This window comes from Microcebus murinus, chromosome 1 (assembly GCF_040939455.1).
Source record: "Microcebus murinus isolate Inina chromosome 1, M.murinus_Inina_mat1.0, whole genome shotgun sequence".
In the NCBI taxonomy this organism is placed as follows: Eukaryota; Metazoa; Chordata; class Mammalia; order Primates; family Cheirogaleidae; genus Microcebus; species Microcebus murinus.
The window spans coordinates 66,272,844-66,293,874 of NC_134104.1; the positions used below are offsets into that span (position 1 = coordinate 66,272,844).

At 41.5% G+C, this 21,031-nt stretch overlaps 1 protein-coding gene across 27 annotated transcripts in view; it reads left to right on the forward strand.

Annotated features, from left to right (window-relative positions):
* The window catches only part of KALRN (kalirin RhoGEF kinase), a 653,674-nt gene that overhangs the window by 350,457 nt on the left and 282,186 nt on the right, over positions 1-21,031 (forward strand). For all 27 annotated transcript variants that reach the window (XM_020287048.2, XM_020287049.2, XM_020287013.2 and 24 more), the window contains exons 13-14: positions 1,173-1,347; positions 14,415-14,610. In XM_020287048.2, the coding sequence (XP_020142637.1) occupies positions 1,173-1,347; positions 14,415-14,610 (371 nt within the window). The remainder of the gene's footprint in view (positions 1-1,172; positions 1,348-14,414; positions 14,611-21,031) is intronic.

Sequence of the window (21,031 nt, forward strand, 5' to 3'; positions counted from 1 at the left end):
AGATGAGAAACTAATGATTTTCCCCTTGTCCTCTGATTTCTTAAATTGTTTAATATACCAAGATGTCACAAGATAATAAATGTGCCAGTGTATTTCAAGTTTTAGGGCCCAAGTTCCTATAGAATCTAAACTTCTTAACATCCGTAGTATTTTTTATAGTTACCTCTTTGGAGCTCTTACCACCACCCCATTCCTCTGAGCAGGTCAATCTGTAGATCTCTTGGTTCCCCTCTAAAACATGTCATCTCCCTTTGCTCAGAGAGTGTGCTCCCTCCCATCTACTTGACTATGTTCATCTATTTCTTCAAAACCCAAATCAAAACTCCTTGAAACCTTTGCTTGTTGTCCCAGTCTCTTGTGATCCAGCCTTAACTCTTCCAACTTTGGGCCTGTGCCCCAGATAGCACTTGACACTTCACTCATGTCCTTTCAGGATTGATAATAAATGCATATCACAGTTCACCTGCACTATCTTATTTAACAGCCAACTGGGAAGTGAGCAGGGCAGGGATTTTAAGTCCACTCTACAGGCGAGGCAGCTGGGCCACTAGCCTGTGCATGTCAGAGTGGGCATCTAATCCAGGTCTGCAGATTTCAAATCCTGTGCTTTCCTAAGTATGCTTGACACCTGGTTAATGACACCAGCCTGTGACTTTGGCAGAGGATTTTAAAGTCGATGCTTACAATTTGGCAACCATGACGTCATCTTATTTTAACAATCCTGTGAAGTAAAACTAAGGAGGTTTTTATTTTCATATGCCTTTAATGTGTCTATCCTTATGTATTGTGATATATGTGATATGTGTGTGTGCATTAAAACTATACATATTAGACTGTACATATGTATGGAACAATTCCATTTCTCTAATTTATGTTTTGTAGAGCCCTTTCCCACACATTATTTCATTATATTCCTTTCACAGTTCTGTCTGAGGAATAGGAGAGCAGCAGTCTTAGAGTTGTGAACCCAAAAGAGGACGCATGTATCTTTGGTTCACTTACTAAGCAGATAGTGTCAGGCTTACAATAGGAGTTTGATAAATGTCTGTTGATTGAATGACTCAACTGACTGACATCCACCTTGCTTGGATGTGGAAGGCCCCCCTTCTCTGTCACTTCTAACATGGCAAGACCTCTGTCCCCTCTCTTTCCCCATCCCTGCTCTGCCACAGGGACTCAGCTGTGTCTAACAACAAGACACCTCACAGTAGCTCCATCAGCCACATTGAGTCAGTGCTGCAGCAGCTGGATGACGCCCAGGTGCAGATGGAAGAGCTGTTCCATGAGCGGAAGATCAAGCTGGACATCTTCCTGCAGCTGCGCATCTTTGAGCAATATACCATCGAGGTAAAGATGGGGGGGGACCACAGAGGTGAGCTAGGGAGGGGGCCAAGGAGCACTCCCTGGCCAAGGGCACTGTGCCAAGTGCAGGCCAGTAACCTAAGGGAATTAGAGCATCAAGCATGCATTTTTAAAACTCAAGAAATTATCAGTTCACTGTGATGTATTCCTTCCAGACCCTCTCATCCCCCACTGCCAAGCAGAGCTGCTCTGTTTTACTTTCTGTCTATGGATTACTTACTTCATTGAGAAGTTTTTGTTGCTATTCATTGAACTCCTACTTGGTAATTTAGCTCTTGAAAGACCATGGAATTGGCTGTTTGATGACTCAAGTAGAGTCATTGAATTTCATAGCTTTATAAAATTAGATGGCCTCCTCAGCTGATAAATGTAAAGCGGGATTAGATGCAATCACAGAGCAGCCAAAAAGCCAGCAGCCACAGAAAGGAAGACTTGTATCCTCAGTTTGAGTTCTACCTATTAAGAAAGTAAGTTTGTATTAAGCCATTTGTTGCTTCATTTCATAGACTCCTCAGTTCTTTTATAAAAGGTCGGAATCCCATGTTCTGGCATATTTATGCCCCCTTTGTGGTAACAGTGAACAATGTCTGCCCCCCATAATTTCTGCCTTTTATTATTTTCTGCTTTGAAACAGTAACTAAAGCCAGGCCAATAGGGGTATGAGGAACATCCAACACATAAGGTACTTTTTCCTTCTCAGGGATGATAAAGGGTTAAATTAAGGCACTATCTTCTTTGCTTCTGGCAGGGATAGCAGGAGGGAAAGCAAATTTTCCACCTCCCATTTCTTGTTAACTTTGTTTTGCATTCCAACCACCTCCTTGGAGTTGGAGCTTCTGGGTTTCTGGAGACTGATCTTCCCAACAGTATCTGTGAAACCTTCAATGGAACTAGTTTGGAAGGAAAATTATTTCTTTTTAAATGTTGAAAGCTCCAATATCCCATCCTAATCTAACTCAAGACCAGAGAACTGTCTTGGCAACAGCTACCCTTTTCTTCTATCCTGGGACCAAAAATGTTTATATTGAGAATCTGAAACGTAAAAGGAAAGCAACTTAAAGGTATTCATATTCCTATCCCTTACTCTCCTGTGATCTTTCTCTTTTTATGAGCACATCTCTCTGCACCTGCCTCCTTGGGGGCCCTCGTAATTTCTTGCTTAAAGATTTAATGTTTGAAAGGTGGCTTTCTGGACAGTTTTTGGAACAGAGGAAAAAATATGTCTTTCAATCTAAATCTTAATTATCCTTCCAGCTGATTCCATAACTTTGGGTGAATTTATTGATACTTTTCCTTTATTTTGAATCTGTACTAAGGATTTCTGGGAGCAGTAATATTAAAACATATTTTTGAAGAACAATCAAAATGCCAGTGGAAAAGGAAAGACATTGGCATACAATGAAGAGTATATGTAGTGAACTTCATAAACATGGGGAGAGAAAGGTAATAGGGAGAAGAGAAAGGGTATGAGTCATTATTCTTTATTCACTGGAGTGAGACTCACACAACTAAATAGAGGTTACTTTTGATTAAAGTGGTGTAGGCCCCAGACACTCCCACAATCCTTCCTCAGCCCCACTTCGCCCACTGGGAGTGAATATATCCATGGGGGAAATTATGTTAGCAGGTGTGGTGATTTTGCTGTTGTATTCTTTATTTACTCTGCTGTCATTCCAGGTCCACATAAAAAAAAATGCTTAAGAGAAGGAAACAATCTGAGGATTTGAGGTTTTGAGTATTGATACATTTTATGTGATTACATGGCTGTGGTCTGGAGGTCAGGTTGCTGGTTTAGTCCCAGAATGGGGTCCTTGGACATGGGCTGCACCCCTGATGTCAGCTGGGGGCATCACAAGGATGTATTTGCCTGCAGCAATTCTGAGCAAATCCAGTTCCGCTCCTGAAAAACAACCCAAAGCATATGCAGAAAATATTCTTTAAAAAATATGAGCATAAATAAAATACTTTAAAATTGGATCCTTCTTAAATGTTGCAGTAGAGGAACTTGATATTTAAATGGTAGGATTTGCATTCTCCAGCCTTTCTATATATAAACCTTCCTCTTCCCACCTCAAGTACTGGACAAAAACTTGAATGACTTGGTATGCAGTAGAGCAGAAGCAGGGAAATAGTGTGAGGGCCTGATAAAAGGAGGGAGATAAAAACAGTTATTTGAGTCTACATCTTCTGGCGTAGGCTATAACATCTACCTTTTTGAAGGGGTCTTATTACCCATTTGGGGGGAGGCCCCAAGTTTGGGGAAAATGCTGCATCTAATCTTAGATAGAAATGGAAATCCTGCCAAACCTATGGAAAAGCTCTGCTTCAAGTCAGATTGTCAGAAGTTATTTTTGAGGGTGATGAGATTATTTCAAATACCAGCTATGTTTCACTGTGGGGATGAAGAGCAAACTTCTAGAGAAGCTTCGGAGTGTGAAACTGAGGGTGGTTTCTGTAATGAGAGACATGTCAGAGCTGACATGAGCCAGGGCAGGGTCTGTGATTACAGGACCTACAGCTGTGGTTTCTTTCCTAGAGGAAGGCATTTGATGGACATACTCCAAATTCCTAGGGATTACTAAACACCAGAGCAGGCCTCCTACCCTGACATCTGGGGAATCTAACCATGGCTCTTTAACTGACAGCTGAGATGAGACAATTAATTTAAAAATTAGGATAGCACATGAGCTGCTACACCAGTCTCCTTTTACTCAATAACAGTAGTATGTGTGGCTCCCACATAATAACCTGGAATGAAATTATAGGGTACCCCTACTTAAAGTGAAACATTTCAGATATTTTAGGCAGATGTTCAAAACCAGGACTGCAGCTGCATTCCTGACATACCTTTTTGGATTCCACGGAGACTTGACAGAGTGACCTAGAGTGGAACATGATGCTCTATGAAGTTTTGTCCTATAGGTTCAGCCTCTCTCTATGAAAGACATTTTATATGAAATGGTTATGATAGAAGAGACACTTTGCCAAATGCTAATAATGTTTATTTTGTAGTAGTAAGAATATGGGTGATTTTTTTGTTTTTGATGCTTTCTTGCATTTCTAAGTTTTCTACAATTAGAATGATCAGAAAGTAATATTAATAAAATATGTTTTTAGAAGCAAGAATAGGCCCATGGTCTCCAAACATGTTTGATGATGTACACTCGCAATAAACTGTTTTTGAACTTTCAGTCCCTACATATGTATAAGTATTTTTAAATAAATTATAAAGATGTTCTGTCACTAGCTAATAATCTCAAAACTCAATATGCTTCGAGGTGCAGTTTAGTTTTCTCATTAGAAGTTGTGGTTCCATATCTCAAATAATCTTGTAATAATTTCCAATTACTTTTTTGCCCAGTTTCTTGACAGATCTGATTAGATTGTCATTGTTTCCTTACCCCATAATGTGGCTGACAGAGAGTTCAGAGCTCTCTTGTGCTTTTTTGATTAGTATCTTCAAACTGCAGTTTCTTTGTAGGAACCTTGTTAAATCATGTCTTTTTGTGAAGGTTAGGTTAGTTAAGACTAGATAATAAATAAATCCATTTAACTGGGAACATGAAAAAGAGCAATAATTTGAAATATGCTGAAAGCAATGAACAAATGAGCCGCAGTCAGCCCCTCTGAATCATGACACTCCTAACTTCCCTGGGGAGGCTTCCCTTATCACAAATGGCACAAAGCCACCTGTCATGTGGTCAGAGTGAGACTCCAGCATCAATCTACTAGTGAAAGTCTAGGGAAACTTTGTATAAACTTTTTATTGGTTTGATAAAATATATGTGCATATAATACATATATGCATATTTATGTCAAGAGATTTTTTTGCTCTACTGTCAATGGATAATCTTGGACATGCCCTGAGTGGCATACTCATGTTGGAGAGTCCTAGAAATGACACCAAGAAAGATACTTTAGACAAAAGACTTTCTGAAAGTATAGGCCACCTTTAGGGTCTTTCTTTTAAATCTCTAACTCTATAATTGCAAACTGAGTTTGCTCAGTGTACCTGAAAGTTCATTTGAGTAATTAACCTGAGTAAGGAATGGAGCAGCCAACTCTAAATCTGTGGACTTCACATTAAAACAAATTGGGGCCAGTCTGAGCCTGGGAAGAAATGGCCTTCAAGGAGGAAGCCTCCACCTAGAGAACACTGATTGTAACTATTTCATTCCTTACTCAAGTGGTCTCAACTCTTCAATTGGTGGTATACACGGGCCCTTAGCATTTTATATTAGAAAGAAATTGTTCAGTCAGCCTTTCACCTCTATAGAAATTCAACTCAGTAAACATTTAATGAGCACTTTCTATGTACCAAAAACTATGTTGGGCATTGAGGATACAACAGTCCCTGCCCTTAGAGGCCATTTGGTGGGAAACACGGCAACAGAGAATCATCACACAACGTAAGAATTCTATGATATAGAGAGGCTCACAGTTTGATGAGAACACTGAGAGGAGCAGGGCAGGGAGGAGAAAGGAGGGAACTCAGGATTTCGTTACTGTGTTGAACCAAAAGCTCTACCTTTTATCCTTTGGTCCTTATTCTCTCTGGGGGAAAAAAGAGAACAATTCTGCTCCTTCTTTTATCTGGAAGCCTTAAAAATATTTGGAAATGTTTATCATAGGCCTCTTTTCCTTTATCTGAAAAATGATAAAATTGTATAAACTATTTCTACAGTCTCCTCTAAAAATTCTATGACTATTTCTCTTTATTGTCAGCCCTTCTCTGCGGTACATTTCCCCAATTTATTCACCTCTCTCTGGATAGGACATGCATGGTCTCTAGACACTGAGTGTCTTGGTCACCCTCTGCTGAAGGGACTCTAGTTAGCTAAGCCTGGCTCATATGCACACCGTGGGTGAGCGCTATTCAGGATGCTTGCTCTGGTGCAGCCCAGGCAGTAGGTGCCTTTCAGTGACTGCATCAGCTGTCTTGAATAGGCTTTGCTCACTTAAAAGCCCCTGCTTATCTTTTCAAGGTAAGTGCTTCCATTACATTGACTTTTTAAAAAATTAAATGGCCACTTTTGTATTTCTCCCCTCAAATTTTACTTTTCTTATACAGCTCTTCAGCCTGTGAAAACAGATTTAAATGTATTATTGTCATCAATGTTATGGCTATTTGAAATGTTGGCCAGGTGAGACAAGGCCTTGTGGTACTTCACTGCAGGTTCTCCTCTAGGGACACAGAGCCATTAGCCTGCACAGTCACTGTCAGCTGTGGCTCATCCAAGGACCCCATCACCTAGTCCAATTTAATCACTTTTTCTTCCCTAGAGACCACATGAGACTGCAAAGCCTTGCTGTTCTCCATTTTTGTAATATGCCAAATCCACCAACATAGTAACTATATCAAGGAAGAAAATAAGATCTATTTGAGGTAATCTTTGTGGATTCTTCCCTAGTGACTATGGTAACATTTTCTAAATGTACCCCAGACCTTTTAGGAAGAAAATACAGAATGAATACAATGAAGTAAACCAGACTCCTCATAGAATATTTGATAGTCTTTCCTAGATTTTCTGTCAAATTAATTTCAGGATCATTGGGAGGTTTCCCATATCATCCTCCTTTAAAAAAAAAATCAGGATTATTTACACAGCTTTAGTATTCTGGCAAGTCACATGTTTTCAATAAATTATCAAAAATCGCTGGTAAAAACTTTCACATCACTCCAGTGGCATGGGTCTGGGGCTGTGGACCTGAACACAGGTAACATTATCAAGGTTCGAGTGCTGTATGTGCCTCCTTTCTGGTAAGGACACAGTAGAAGGGAGCAGATATAAGCTAAGCGCTAGGTATTCAGCTTACCTGGGAGAAAAGAACATTGCAACACTCAAGCATTGCTAAGTACTAGAATGAGTGAGCAATAGGTGTTGTAGGAGCTTTTCAACAAAGGTGAGATCTTTTGAAAACAGAATAGAGTTCTGCAAATCTCAGACTGATAAAGAAGCAAAGGTATAGACAAAATTACTAATCAGGATCCCCTCCAACCCTATTAATTGGCAAAGTCATGATTATATAAAAGACTTCAATTTAATCATAATGATAGTGAAGAAAAGAACATGAAATTGGCCATAAAAATTATCCAGTTATCCAAATTATTCAATTGGTATAGAAATTAGGTAATTGAACAGTGGAACGCATCACTTACAGCATTTTGCAATATGTTCTCACATTATTTTCCCAATAATTAAAAACAACTGAGTGGATTTCATTACTGTTAAGTCCCTCTGCTTTTCTGGAAAATTCTTGCAATATCCCCAAAGGTCTTCATATAACTATTTAAATAAATATGTTAATTCTTCAGACAGATTATATATATTTGTAAAACAGAGGGAAATGCGATGATACATTTAAAATAATCTGTTTTCCAACTCACTAATCTCATCACTTTATAAATTGATTAACAGAAAAGACCATTATGTTGGCCAGAAAGAGTAGATGGCTATAGTACTTTATTTTAGTTTCACAATGATAACTTATATCAACACATTATAGATAAAATAGCTCTTCCCTTACAATGAGATGGTCTCTTCAGCAGCAATATGTCTTTCTTTATTAGCCAGCACTTGTAAGCCAGTGGAGAATATTTAGCTTTCACTTGTCTCATCTTAATAAAAATAATGACATCATAAAACAAAAAAATGCTCATTTTGCAATTGATAGCCCATGCATGACAATAGCATCTCAGCACAATGAAATGCCATGGACCCTTCCTCCTCACTGTTAGTTGGAATGAGATTGAACCTTAATATATACAACATATGTAGCATTGATTAATATATTAATATATAATCACCTTTGCTAAGAGGCAGTAGTGCCTTGAGCAAGCATGCAGTATTTTGAAATAGATTACCTAGGTTTGACACCTGTTTCACCAACTTTACTAATTATGTGACCTTAGGCAAGTTACTTAATAAGGCCTCAGATTGAGGCCTGAGTTTCCTCCCCTAAGAAATGGGGATAAGATAATATTTCCCAGCCTGTAGGGTTGCTGTGAGGCTTTAATGAATTAACAGATATCAGACTGTTAGCAAAACTCCTGACACTTAGTATATTGTAGTCAGCATTGTTATTATTCACAATACATTTTCATCTCTCTATATATACGTATAGATATTGGCTTCCAGATTTTAGCAGTTAAACATTTGATCTTATTCTTCCTCATTGTTTCTCTCCTAATGTGTTACTGATCATACATATTAGGAGATCCCTGAGTGTCTATGCAGAGCACCCACTGTGGGAACCAAAGCATTTGCTCTGCCATACAGAGAACCTGCCTGTGCAAGGAACAGGTCACACGTCTCTCTGCTGCAAATTCAGTCTCTGTTCACACCCCAGTACCAGATTTCAGATGTCTCCTATTCATGACAAAGTCCCCTGGGGAACCAGAGTCCCCCCCACGGAAACTTTGTACTGAGCAATCTGGCAGAGTCAGACAACCCCCAGACCCAGAAGTCTTTCTCTGGATTGTCAATTTAAAAAAAAGAATTACCAAACTCTTAAACAAAATACCCCATTAGGGGAAGGCAGTTTGTTTTCTTGCAAGGATAAATTATGCCTGGCATTTATATAAGGCCAGAAATACACAATTAATTTATTGATCTGCTCCATGAATGCACAATTAATTTAAAGTTTCATGTAAAGTGGAGAAAACTGCATTATCATGTAGTTTTTTTTGGAAGAAGCAGCAGAAGAAAACAGAGAAAAGGTAAAACTAGCACTTTTCTGAAGTAAGAATAGTAAAAAGAAGGATAGTGCCAGAAATCAATGCTTACAGCAGCCTTATTGATGTTACATCATAGTTAAGAGCAGCAGGCTTTGTAGTCAAATGTTCAGCTCTGCTACGGCCAGCTCTGAGACCGTGGAGAAAACTGTCTGACTTCTCTGTTTTCATTTCCTCTTAGAATTTCTATAAGGATTAGGTAAAAGAAAGTTAGTCAAATGCACTGTCTATCCCATAATAAATGTACAATACAAAGTAAAATATCTTCTCAACTATTTCATCATCTTTATCATGATCATGATACCAGCATCACCAGCATCTAAAAGTGATCTGAAGAAAGGACAACATAGTGAGATTTCCAGTGTTGCAGGTGATAATAGACCTTAGGAAGTGGGAAGAAAAGAGCCAGGTGAGTTTCAATGCAGGCAGATACAGAAAACATTTAGGGAAGAGGGACTGAATTTTTCTCTACACATAAATACTTAGGAAGGTTCAGAAAATGGGAGGAGCCAATGGAGAAGGTTCTCTGAGAACAGAGCCCAAGGTGGCTGCTAAACCAACTCCCATGAAGCAATTTTTGGCAGCAGAATACTGGATTTGGTGCATTTTATCTGACAGGAAATTCTTGGGCTTCTTTTTGAAGTGAGCCTTCCCATTTCCCACTGCCTCTTACCCTCTCTAAATTTCTTTTTAGCTCCTTTGATTTTTCTTATAGCTGTGCCTCTAGTGTAGACAATTTTTAGAATAGAAATATTGCCAGTGTATCTCTCAAATAGGTCATGATATCCTAACATTCCAATCAATTCAGGAAAGTGAAGGACACAAAGACCACCAAAGCCAAGAGTGGAACAGAGCAGGCCAGGAGCTGAGATGGAGCTAAATGAGTGGAAGGATAAAGTAAGAAAGGTTGCCTGGAAGTGGGATGCTCTCTGGGGACCTTGTATTCATCTTTCATTCATTGAGTTCAGGCCCTAGTTTCTGGCCTGAACACATTCTCTCCAAATGGAGTTAAATCTGGTGCAGATTTTTCTTTTCATGGTCTTATCTCTGTATCGGCAAACTGACCCACATCCCATGTTATAGACAATCCAGAGAAAGACTTCTGGGTCTGGGGGTTGTCGTGAAGCTCTTTGTGCCAGAGGGTTTCCTCGAAAGGGCTGTCAGGGCTTGAGCAGACTGGGAGGAAGGTCATGGGCGTTTCAGAGCTGTCCGGGCAGGGAAGGAGACTGGGGTAGGCAGAGCCAGCTCTCGAGGCCAGCATGGAGCTGGCTGACGGATTCATAGCAGAAGCATGAGCAGAGGCTGGAAGAGCCAGGTTTGTTCATTAGCAGTCAGGCAAGCTTCTGGTTTGAAAACAAATGTTTTTCTTAAAAAACAAAAATGAGCCCCTATTGTAATTAGCCTTGTATTCCAGGAAGAAGGTGGAGAGGAGGAACTCAATGAAAAACATTCCTGAGGGAACCGAAAATACATGGGAAAGAGAATAATTTAGACTCCAGTAAACATTAAAGACATACAAATGAGGAGGGAGCGTCCCACAGAGTGACGCGTGTGTGGACCCAGGGAGAGCAGCCTTGGGGGTCAGGCTGTTCTGTTGAGGAGCCCCTGGAAATTCTCATTCTCCAGGCTTCACAACAGACCTGGGTTCTTCAACTTAATGGTGTCAGGTGAAGAGGGTGGAGGAGGGTAAGGAGAGGGGAGGAAAGAATGCCAGACGTAGGATCCTGGACATATTTCACACTCGATTTAGGTTCAGAGTCCCAAGGTGCCAGACCTCTGGGCTCACTGGCTCAACTAAAGTACCTCAGCCTTACTTTGCCTCACCAGGAACCCCTACTCCAGATTCCCGGCCTTGGAACTCCCCTGGGACCTTCTTGCAGCAAACAGATCCTTCATAGACTCAGTTTCATGGAAACAAAACAAAAGCTAAGATGAAGGAAAAAAAAAAGTCAGGCTCTTCCTTTCATACTTGTTGTCTTAGTTTTATTCTAATTTTCCTTAGTTTGTAGGCAAGAAAATGGAGTAAAAATTGTGGTTTGGGCTATTTTCAATTATTATCTCATAAAGGACTTATATCCAGAATATGTTTAGAACTTTTACAAATCTACAATCAAAAAATAATGAACTTTTAAAAAAAACCAATGAGCAAAAGACTTAAAAAGACACTTTACGAAAGGAGATATTCAAATGGTCAATAAGCACATGAAAATGTTTTTGCCATCTTTAGTCATGAGGAAAATATAACTTAAAACCATAATGAGATATCACTTCACACCCACTGGCATGGCTAAAATTAAATTGACCGATGATGCCAAATGATGGGATATAGAGCAACTGGAACTTTAATATATTACTATTGGGAATGTGACATGTTATAGTCATTTTGATGAACTCTGACAATTTCTTATAAAGTTGAATATTCCACCGGTAGGTAATTACTCAAGACCAATGAAAACCAATGTGCACAGAAAGACTTGTATGAGAACTTTCATATTAATCTTGTTTATATTAGCCAAACACTGGAAACAACCCAGAAGTTCACTGGCAGGAGAATGGATAAAGACATTGTGGTTTATCTATACAATGGAATACTATTCAGCTATAGCAAGGAATGAACTACCAATGCACACAGCAATATGGATGAATCTTAAGTACAGCATGTTGGACAAAAGAAGCCAAACATAAAAAAAATACATATTGTATGATTTCATTCATATGAAATTTAAGAACAGGCAAAATTACATCAATGATGAGAGAAATCAGAAAGTGGTACCTGGTTGTGGGTGGAGGGCAGGAACTGACTGGAAAGGGGCACCAGTAGACTCCCTAGAGTGACAGAAAAGCTCTATAGTTTGTTTTTGATGGTAGCTACATAGGCATATAGAATTGTCAAGAATTATAGAACTGAATGCTTAAAATATGTGTATTATGTATAAATTATACACTAAGTTTTAAAATACTGTAAGGAAAGAGATAGATCTAGTCCTATAAAGACTGTAAAGTCCTCTTCATCCTCTAAACCTGCAGTCCCCAACACCTGGTCCACGGACTGGTACTGGTCCGTGGCCTGTTAGGAACCAGGCTGCACAACAGGAAGTGAGTGGTGGGGGAGTGAGCAAAACTTCATCTGTATTTACAGCCACTCCCCATCTCTCACATCACTGCCTGAGCTCTGTCTCTTGTCAGATCAGCAGAGGCATTAGACCCTCACAGGATCACCAGCCCCACTATAAACCACGTGTGAGGGATCCAGGTTGCATGCTCCTTATGAGAATCTAATACCTGATGATCTGAGGTGGAGCTTAGGCAGTGATGCTAGTGCTGGAGAGCAGCTGTAAATATCAATTAGTTACGGGAAAACAAGCTCAGGGCTCCCACAAATTCTGCATTACAATAAGTAGTATAATTATTTCATTATACATTACAACATAATAATAATGGAAATGAAATACACAATAAATATAATGTGCTTGAATCATCCCCAAATCACTCACCCCCAGTCTGCAGAAAAATTGTCTTCCATGAAACCGATCCCTGATGCCAAAAAGGTTGGGGACCGCTGCTCTAAATGATCTCTTATAAATTATCTCTCTTATTCTCCTCTAGTTAGAGAATGAAGTACTTTTTAAAGATGAGGCTACCACAAAAACCTCCTTTGCCTGCTACCTGCCAGTCCCCAAGTCCCCCAGGACTTCACACAATAAGTAGATACTGGGTTTTCCTGCTGGGCTCCGCAGATCCCTGAGTTGACTTGAAAAGATGTGGGGGCATGGAGTGAGAACCTGGGGCAGTGAGGATGGCATTTTCAAAGTTCCCCCATCTCTGCTTCAAATAGAACAACTACACTTTCATCTGTTTCTATTTTGCTTGAAGAAAGCTCTTACTATTAGATAAAAAATCAAATCCCATGACCCAGACAGCAGCACCTCGTGAGGGGCTGCTGGGCTTTCCCACCCCAGCAAGCATGGCCCCAGCATGGGACATAAGAGCACTACTCCCACTTGCCTCAGTCTGGTTCTGCTTCCCTTTGTCCCTGATGCTCCTGGAGCAGCAGTGTTTGGTAAGAAGGTTATGCTGCATGTGAGCTGGGATGAGACCGGCATAATGAAAACCCCTCAACCAGGGCTCCAGGGTATGTGCTTAGACTGCCTGGGCCATACTGCAAATGTGAGACCTGGGGTGACACTTCCACCTCCTCTCCTGGGGAAAGAGGATGGCAGTGCCCATGCTACTGCCTTCACAAGGCTGCCATGGGGGCAGCACGAGATGACAGATCTGAAAACCACATTTTTATTAAAAGGTTTTAATTTTGATTCACATATCAGAGGGGATTATTTAATATCCAATTCAGTACTTCTACATTCCTACTCTGGGTGAAATCTCTGTGCAGGGATTGTAGAGGAAGTATAGGATTTAGTCTCTATTGGCAGAGAACTGAAGTAGACCAGGTAAAGTCATATGAGCTAAGACATGGAGCAATAAACAATCCGCAAGTTGATGTTAGGGCGATGTTTCTATTCATTACATGCTTCAGTTTTCATTAGAATCTTTGATGTCTTTCAGTTATAATCAATTGAATTTCTTGAGTTTGCTTGAATTTCTAGAGGTATGCTATATATTTACACCTTGTTCAGTCACTGTTTCCAGGTATCAGGCTTGTAAAAGAGGGAAAGAATCCTGCACAATAGAACACAAAGGGATCGAGACCCCTGGGTTTGATGTACACCAGCTCTTTAACTGATGTAACCTTGGACCATTCACCAGGCCTCTCTAGCCCTCAGTTTCTGTTTCTGAAATAGACTCAGTACTTAATTTTTAATGACCACTACAATTACAAGATGTCCTTAAAACCACAGTGTGAGATGGTAGACAGTCTTTGCAGTCAGTAGGAACTGAGCTATGTCTCTATATCTGAAGCTTTGCCTCTCCCTAGCAGGATCAGTCAGTCCCTCTGTCTGAGTGAGGGTCAGCTTCCTCTTCTAAAAGGAGATCTCCACCATGTCTGCTTCACTGAGTTACTGTGGGGATTGAATGCCATGGAGTATGCAAAAACTGTATAAATCATAATTCATATATAAACATCTGCTGTTCCTTTGCTGTTGCTCTAGGCATTGAAACACACCAAGAGCACTTTTAAAGCCAAGTATATGTGGGTGCATGGCAGTGTTGCTTAAATATAGTCTAAGGGTTAAAGAGATGCGAAGCAGGGCCTAATCTGAGGGTGGGTCAGTGAGTAAGGCTCAGAATCGTGAGCTTCAGCCTACCAGTCTCTCGTGGACGCAGTGAGCCTGTAGTGATGAAGGTGGTTCCCTCGCAGGTGACAGCAGAGCTAGATGCCTGGAATGAGGACCTGCTCCGGCAGATGAATGACTTCAATACAGAGGATCTGACCCTGGCGGAGCAGCGGCTGCAGCGCCACACAGAGCGGAAGCTGGCCATGAACAACATGACCTTCGAGGTTGTCCAGCAGGGTCAGGACCTGCACCAGTACATCATGGAGGTCCAAGCCTCAGGTGGGTGGCCTCTCTCATTCTCCTGGGGGGAGATAAGGAAAACAAGAATGCCAGCTAGCCTCCAAGGAGCACTTCCCCCTTGTTTGTTCATTTCATTCCTATGCATACAAAGAATAAAGATTTTTACCCCCAGTTTAAAGAAAAAGAACCAGAAGCCATGAGACCTGGAATAGCTTGCCCATGGTTGCCCAGTTACGCTGTGGTGAAGATGGGAATGGGGCCAGGGTCTCCTTGTGCTGCGGAGAGAATGAGAGTGCCGATGATGGAAATTAGCACAGATTTTTTAAATATGGTGGCCTGGAAAAACAAACCAAAGCAGCCAGACATCGTGTGAACTGTGTTCAAGTGTGTAGCCGTCTCCCATTCTGCTCCCCGTCCTTGCCACCAGCACACTTTCTCCCGCCCATCGCCTGCTCCCCAGCCGTCTCCTTGTCTCCTGTTCATGCTTCTCAGAGTCCTCAATTTTTTATCACTGATCTGTGGGTAAGTTAAGCAGTGCTGATAAAAATTTATGGCAAGGTCATAGAATTTTATAATTTCTCAGAAAAACATAGCTGAGTTACCCAGATTTAACTTCTTTTCCTGCTCAAGATTTATTCAAACTTTATCCAACAAATGAGTGAGCCCTTACTGTTATACCTGCCACTCCCCAAGATGTCGTTTGATGTCAGAACTGGAGAGAGCCATCTCCAGTTGAATCCTGAGTACAGCTAGTCCAGAAGAAAAGAAGTCACTTGTCTGGTCACATCCCAGTGGAGTGTCTTCTACCCTCCTACCTCTGTCCTTGCTGGTGTCAGTCCCTGCTCTCCAGGACAAAGAAGATAGCCGCCAAGGGCATCGACTCTTTAAAACACATTGGGGCCACAACCCTGCTGATCATGAAGGATATTAAAGCCAGGAGATTGTTGGGGGCCTTAGTAATCATGTGAAAGTTTAGGGTACTTTGGGTTTTGGTTGTCTTTTATTTTTTTTGATGACCCAAAAGTGTAAATACCAGCATTCAAAGGAACTTCATTCCTAACCAGAGGAGAGACAATCTAGTAAATTCTGTTCATTTTTGTCAGCACAATCCTTCCTTGAATTTTCACTTATGCTTTGAACAGACTGCCTCTGAGAATCAGCCTATTCACAGGTGTGCAGCTTGCTCTTTGCACAGTCCCAGGAAGGGCTACTCACCTGCATCTATCTGGGGATTTTTCAAAAAGTGACAATGCCCAGGCCACAGGCCCAGATATTCTGCTTTTAACTACCTCTGAATGGGATTTGGACAATAGCAGAAAGTTCTCAGGTGATTCAACAGTGCAGCCAGGGCTGAGAACCACCACTTCTTATGATAATTAAATCCCAGTAGCTGACATCTATGGAATGCCCTAGGACAGTGGATCTTAAAGTGGGGTCCCCAGATCAGCAGCATTAGCATCACCTGAGAACTTGCTTGAAATGCGAGTTTAAGAACCTAACCCTAGAACCTATCACATCAGCATCTCTTGGGGTGGACCCAGAAATCCATGCTTCTGGAGTCCTCCAGATGATTCTGATGCTCCACTGACCTAGGACATTTCTACTTAACATGGTCCCTGTACCACAGCACCAGCTGATTAAAAATACAGAATCACCAGCTTTATGCCAGATCTGTGAATCTGAATCTGCATGTTAACAAATAGCCAGGTAAATTGTGTATACATTAAAATTTAGAAGCAGTGTTCTAGGATGTGGACTATACCTGTTCAGAGCCTTGGTAGGGCAGCAGGGCAACTACAATCCTTTCTCTATGGCTGAGAATCTTATCTGGATTCATAGTTTAGCCCTATGGCTTACCCTCACCATAGCTGGCTGTCCAGTTAAGACTGGGAACTGTGAGAGAATGCAGACACAGTATCGAGGGGAGAGGGTGTGCAGAGAAGCTGTGCAAGGCTGCTCATTCTTCATGCCTCAGAGTGGATGTGTCTAGCAGGAGAGAGAGTCTTGTCTGGCTAGAAACCTGTAGTCCTCACCAGGATGCTGACACGACCTTCAACAAACCAACCTCTGTCCCAAGAGCCAAGTATCCATGGTAACAGAAAGACTGCTGGGAGCTGGAAGCCCCTGAGGACTGCTTGTAACTGGGGGTGCTATGCTTGGCATCTACCTAAACCATGAGGGCTGAGTGGGTGACAACAGCCCCAGGCAGATGGGCTACCCACCCCCACAGTATCCTATACTAGAAATGAGCTTTGTCAAAAGAGGTTTGATTGCCTCTCCAGCCTTGTCTGCTGAGGCTGGCTGCTCCCCTGCTCCTACAACAGCTGGCTGTTCAGTCTGGCATAGCTCATGGGGCTTTGACAGGAATGAATGTGGGGTGTCTAGGAAGGCTCACTCTCTCTATGGCTGAATGCCTGGTCCTGCAGAGGAGTCATCTAGCTCATCTCTGAGCTTAGGGAAGGAGAGGGTAGAACCACACCAGAGCTAGAGGGTGAGGGTAGAGGTGGGGTGAAGGGTAGACCTGGGATGGGACCTGATCCCCAACCCCAACCCCACCCCTGCACCATGGCCAAGGAATACAAGACTTCAGGGACACAGGACTGAGGTAATGAATGGCTTGGGCATTTAACAATGTTTGTCTAATGGACTATATTTGGACTAAAGGTAAAATAAACTGTTATCTTAGAAAAAGAACAATTATCACAAATAAGACTTATTGGTATTTAGCCCTCCATGTTAAATTAATTAAGGGTTTATGCTTTGATTTTATAGTAGCAAATGGAACTAGGAAATTTTATATGCTTATTTTTAAGCATGCAGTTTCTAAGATTGAGCCAGATTCTACTAAATCCCTTGAGTGTGCCACCAATCCTAACCAAAGCAGAAAGCCTTTGCTTATGTGAACATCAGCTTCAGGAATAGAGACAAATAGGAAGAATTTCTTAATTTGCTCATTGTTCTTTCCTCACTATAGAATTTTGTATTTGAGCCTTAAGTTGGGAGGTGGTAGGTTTTGCTGGAAAGAGCCAAACTAGGGAAAACATGCTAAGTGAAGTCAAGGTCCAGTTCCACCACCAATAAACAGTCTGACTTTGGAAGTCCCTTTTCTTTTTCTGTAGATACTAGTTTCTTCTTCTGTCCAGTGTGGCAGGTGGGCCTTGATTTCTAAAGCGCCCTCCAGTTATCACTTCCCATAATTCAGCCTAATTGCCTCATTGGCTGTGCCACAGGTCTTCTGATGAAATCTGGCCATGTGACTGTCACACTTGACCTTAGAAATGAGACAAGAGCTGTGTACCCTATGGATATGTTGCTTTTTGTGGTTTAATCAAAACATCGAGTTCTCCCTTTATGCAAGGTTTTTAAGTGAAAAATCCCGGAGTCTGTGGCCATGATCCTTAAAATTTACTGTGCTTGAGAAGAACCCAGCTCCAATGTTTAGAAATAAATAAATTCTTAAAATAAATTAAGTCTTTGGAGATCATTCTTCTCCTTGAGCATAGAGATGAGAATATAGATACGAGAGGAAATGGTGGGTTGAAATCCTGGCCACATTTCTTACCACTTAGTGTCCATGAATATGTTACTCAATCTCTCTAAACCTTGCCTTCCTCTGAAAAATGGTGATAATGAGAATACTTACCACATAGGGTGATTGTGAGGACACAGTGGAATCGCACAAGAGCATGGGAAAGGCTCGGAGAAGTTTGACAACTACTATATTGTTATACTCATATTCAAGCATATTCTGCTTTCTTTTGGCATTGTGTTCCCACAGTTTCTCCAGCACCATGAGGGCAGGATTCCTTTTTCCTTCTCTTTACATTTCCAGTGTCTAGCAGAGTGATTATGTCTTGTGCTTAGCAAGTTCTCAATAATGTTTGCTGAATTAGTTAAAACTTAACATCAGTATGGGTGGAGCAGATGTAGGTAAAATAATGTACCACAGATCTCTGGGCCCCAACCTCCGGGCCACAGCCTGTTAGGAAACAGGCCCCGCATCACTGCCTGAACTCCACACCACCTCCCACCCCGGTCCATAAAAAAATTGTCTTCCATGAAACCAGTCCCTGGTGTCAAAAAAGTTGGGGACCACTGCCACAAATAATCTTATTGGTGTCAAAAAGGGAAGAAAAAATGCGTATTTTTTTTCAAATGAAAGATACTCTGGGGTTAATAGGAATGTCGACCTGGCGGGCTGAGAGGAGGGGGAAAGAAGCTTGATGTAAAACAATAGAGCTCAACCTGGCTGCATATTTAAAATCACCTGGGGAATGTCTTGAAAATACCAATGTCTGGGCCCCACTCCTCAGGGAGCCTTAGTTAATTAGTCTGGAGTGGGCCCAGTTTTTAAACAAACTTCCCAGGTGATTTTAAGGTACAGCCAGAGTTGAAAACACTGATCTAAAAACCTGATTAAAGGACTTGGTAATTTCTGAACCAGGTGTTATATAGAAGGAATGACACAGAAAGAGGAGTGGGGAGGGTAGGAGAAAAAGATATTCTCTGAGGCAGACACATATTTCAAGAACACACAACAGTTAAAAAAGCATATTACAAGAAGGAACAGCATAGCCAGAAATACCCAAATCCTACCCTAGACCACAGCCACCTTTCTTTGAGGAAGGGAAAATGGTAGCCCCAGCTGGCAGCAAAGGCAAGCAAACTAACATTATTATTAGCTGTGGCTTTTAGCCCCAAATAAACATCAGTGCAGAGCCTTCTGGTAACTGAATGTACCATAAGGAATCTCTGTTTCCCCAGGTTGCTGGTCATTGTACCATTCTATCCAGTGGTTCATAATCTTGGTTGCATGTTGGAATCACCCTGGGAGCTTTAAGACTAACTGGTGACTGGATCTCAGCCACACAGATTCTGACGTTATTGGTCTAGGTGTGGCCAGGACATGGTGATTTTTAAAAATTTCTCCAGATGAATCTAATGTGAGCCAGGGTTAAGAGCACTGGTTTAACAGCATTCACACCACCGTAGTTTCCAATGATATACATTGAGCAAGTGCATAAACACCTGTCAGTAAAATTTTATATTTCATTCAAGCCATTCAGCTGTCCCGTGAGTAATCAAAAATATATTCATTGTAATTTCCTTAAAGGAAAGTAAAAAGTGGGAAAATGAATATTTTGACCTTAGTAGATGCCAGGCACTATATATACTCTATGTCTTTTAGTTCTCAACAACATCCCTGAGAAGTCATTGTTGTGACTCCCACTTCACAGGTGAGAAAACCTAGACTCAGAGAGTGTAGGGAGCCCAGAGTCTCACTGTTAACAGGTTGCAGAGCAAACCCAATCCTGTCCCTTCCCCAAAGCTCTCAGGTACTGTCGACCTCAGCTCTTCCCTAAAGAGGCTTGTTTATTCATTGATCAGGTACTTATTGGGCAATATATGAGTGAAACATTGTGGTAGGGCCTGAAAAGGCAGAAATGAATAAGACTGACATGGTCTTGGCTTCAGAGAGCCTGAGTTCGTGTGAGAACATGGACAAGTTAATGAGGAACCAACCTCAGTGGAAGCTTTCTGATGGGATATGAGCATGGAACGTTGCGAGGGCACATCAGAAAGAAAGCTCTACATGACTTTTTAAAGGGAGACTGACAAACTGTTTAATTACAAATATATTCCACTACATGATGGAAAGAGCAAATGTCTTTTTGCATTTCTGAGAACCCCTAAGAAAGACAGACAGGACTGTGATAGATTGAGAGCAGTAATGTCAACACTAGCAAACTCTACTTTCTGCTGATTGACAGATACTTACCAGCTGATGGGTTATAACTGGGACTCAATTTGATGTGTTTGGGGCAGTGGCAGGAGGTAGTTTCTGTCTTCCAAGTACAGCTGGGTGAGTCTTCATGTTCCTCCCATTCACCTCATCCACAGCGTGATGCATTCATTGGTGGAATGCAATAAGCATCATCTTCATCCATTTTATGTCTGTGTTCATCTCACATAAAACAGTATCAAACAAGTTGGATGGAAATGCAGGGCCTGAATCTCAGGGCAGGCTGGGAGCCTGTCCTGGGTGATGTCGTAAGCAGGTGGCTGGCCTCTTTGATAAGTTACCAGTCTCAGAGAGCCCCTTTGTGTGTGGTGTGGCAGGCTGAACCATGAGGTGCACATGGAAAGGTCCTTTGCCCGTGTCCACCATACTGAACCCTAGAGACACGTGCTGCAGTAAACCACACTGTGACTGGAAGTGAGGAAGAGCTTCTACCTATGCAGAGGGATCTTAAATTACATTTCCAGAAAGCAAACATAGGATCAGGGGTCATCCCACTATGCCAGGCCCTGCAGAGGTAGAAATCTTTGCATCAGTTTTTATTTCAGTCAAGGAGATGCTCTACCTCATCCCCTTGGTAATTGAAAATAGTAACTAAAGGGAGTTGCCTGCCAAAAGAACAAGCCGTTCTTTTCTCTGTCTCCCACAGATATTTCGGGA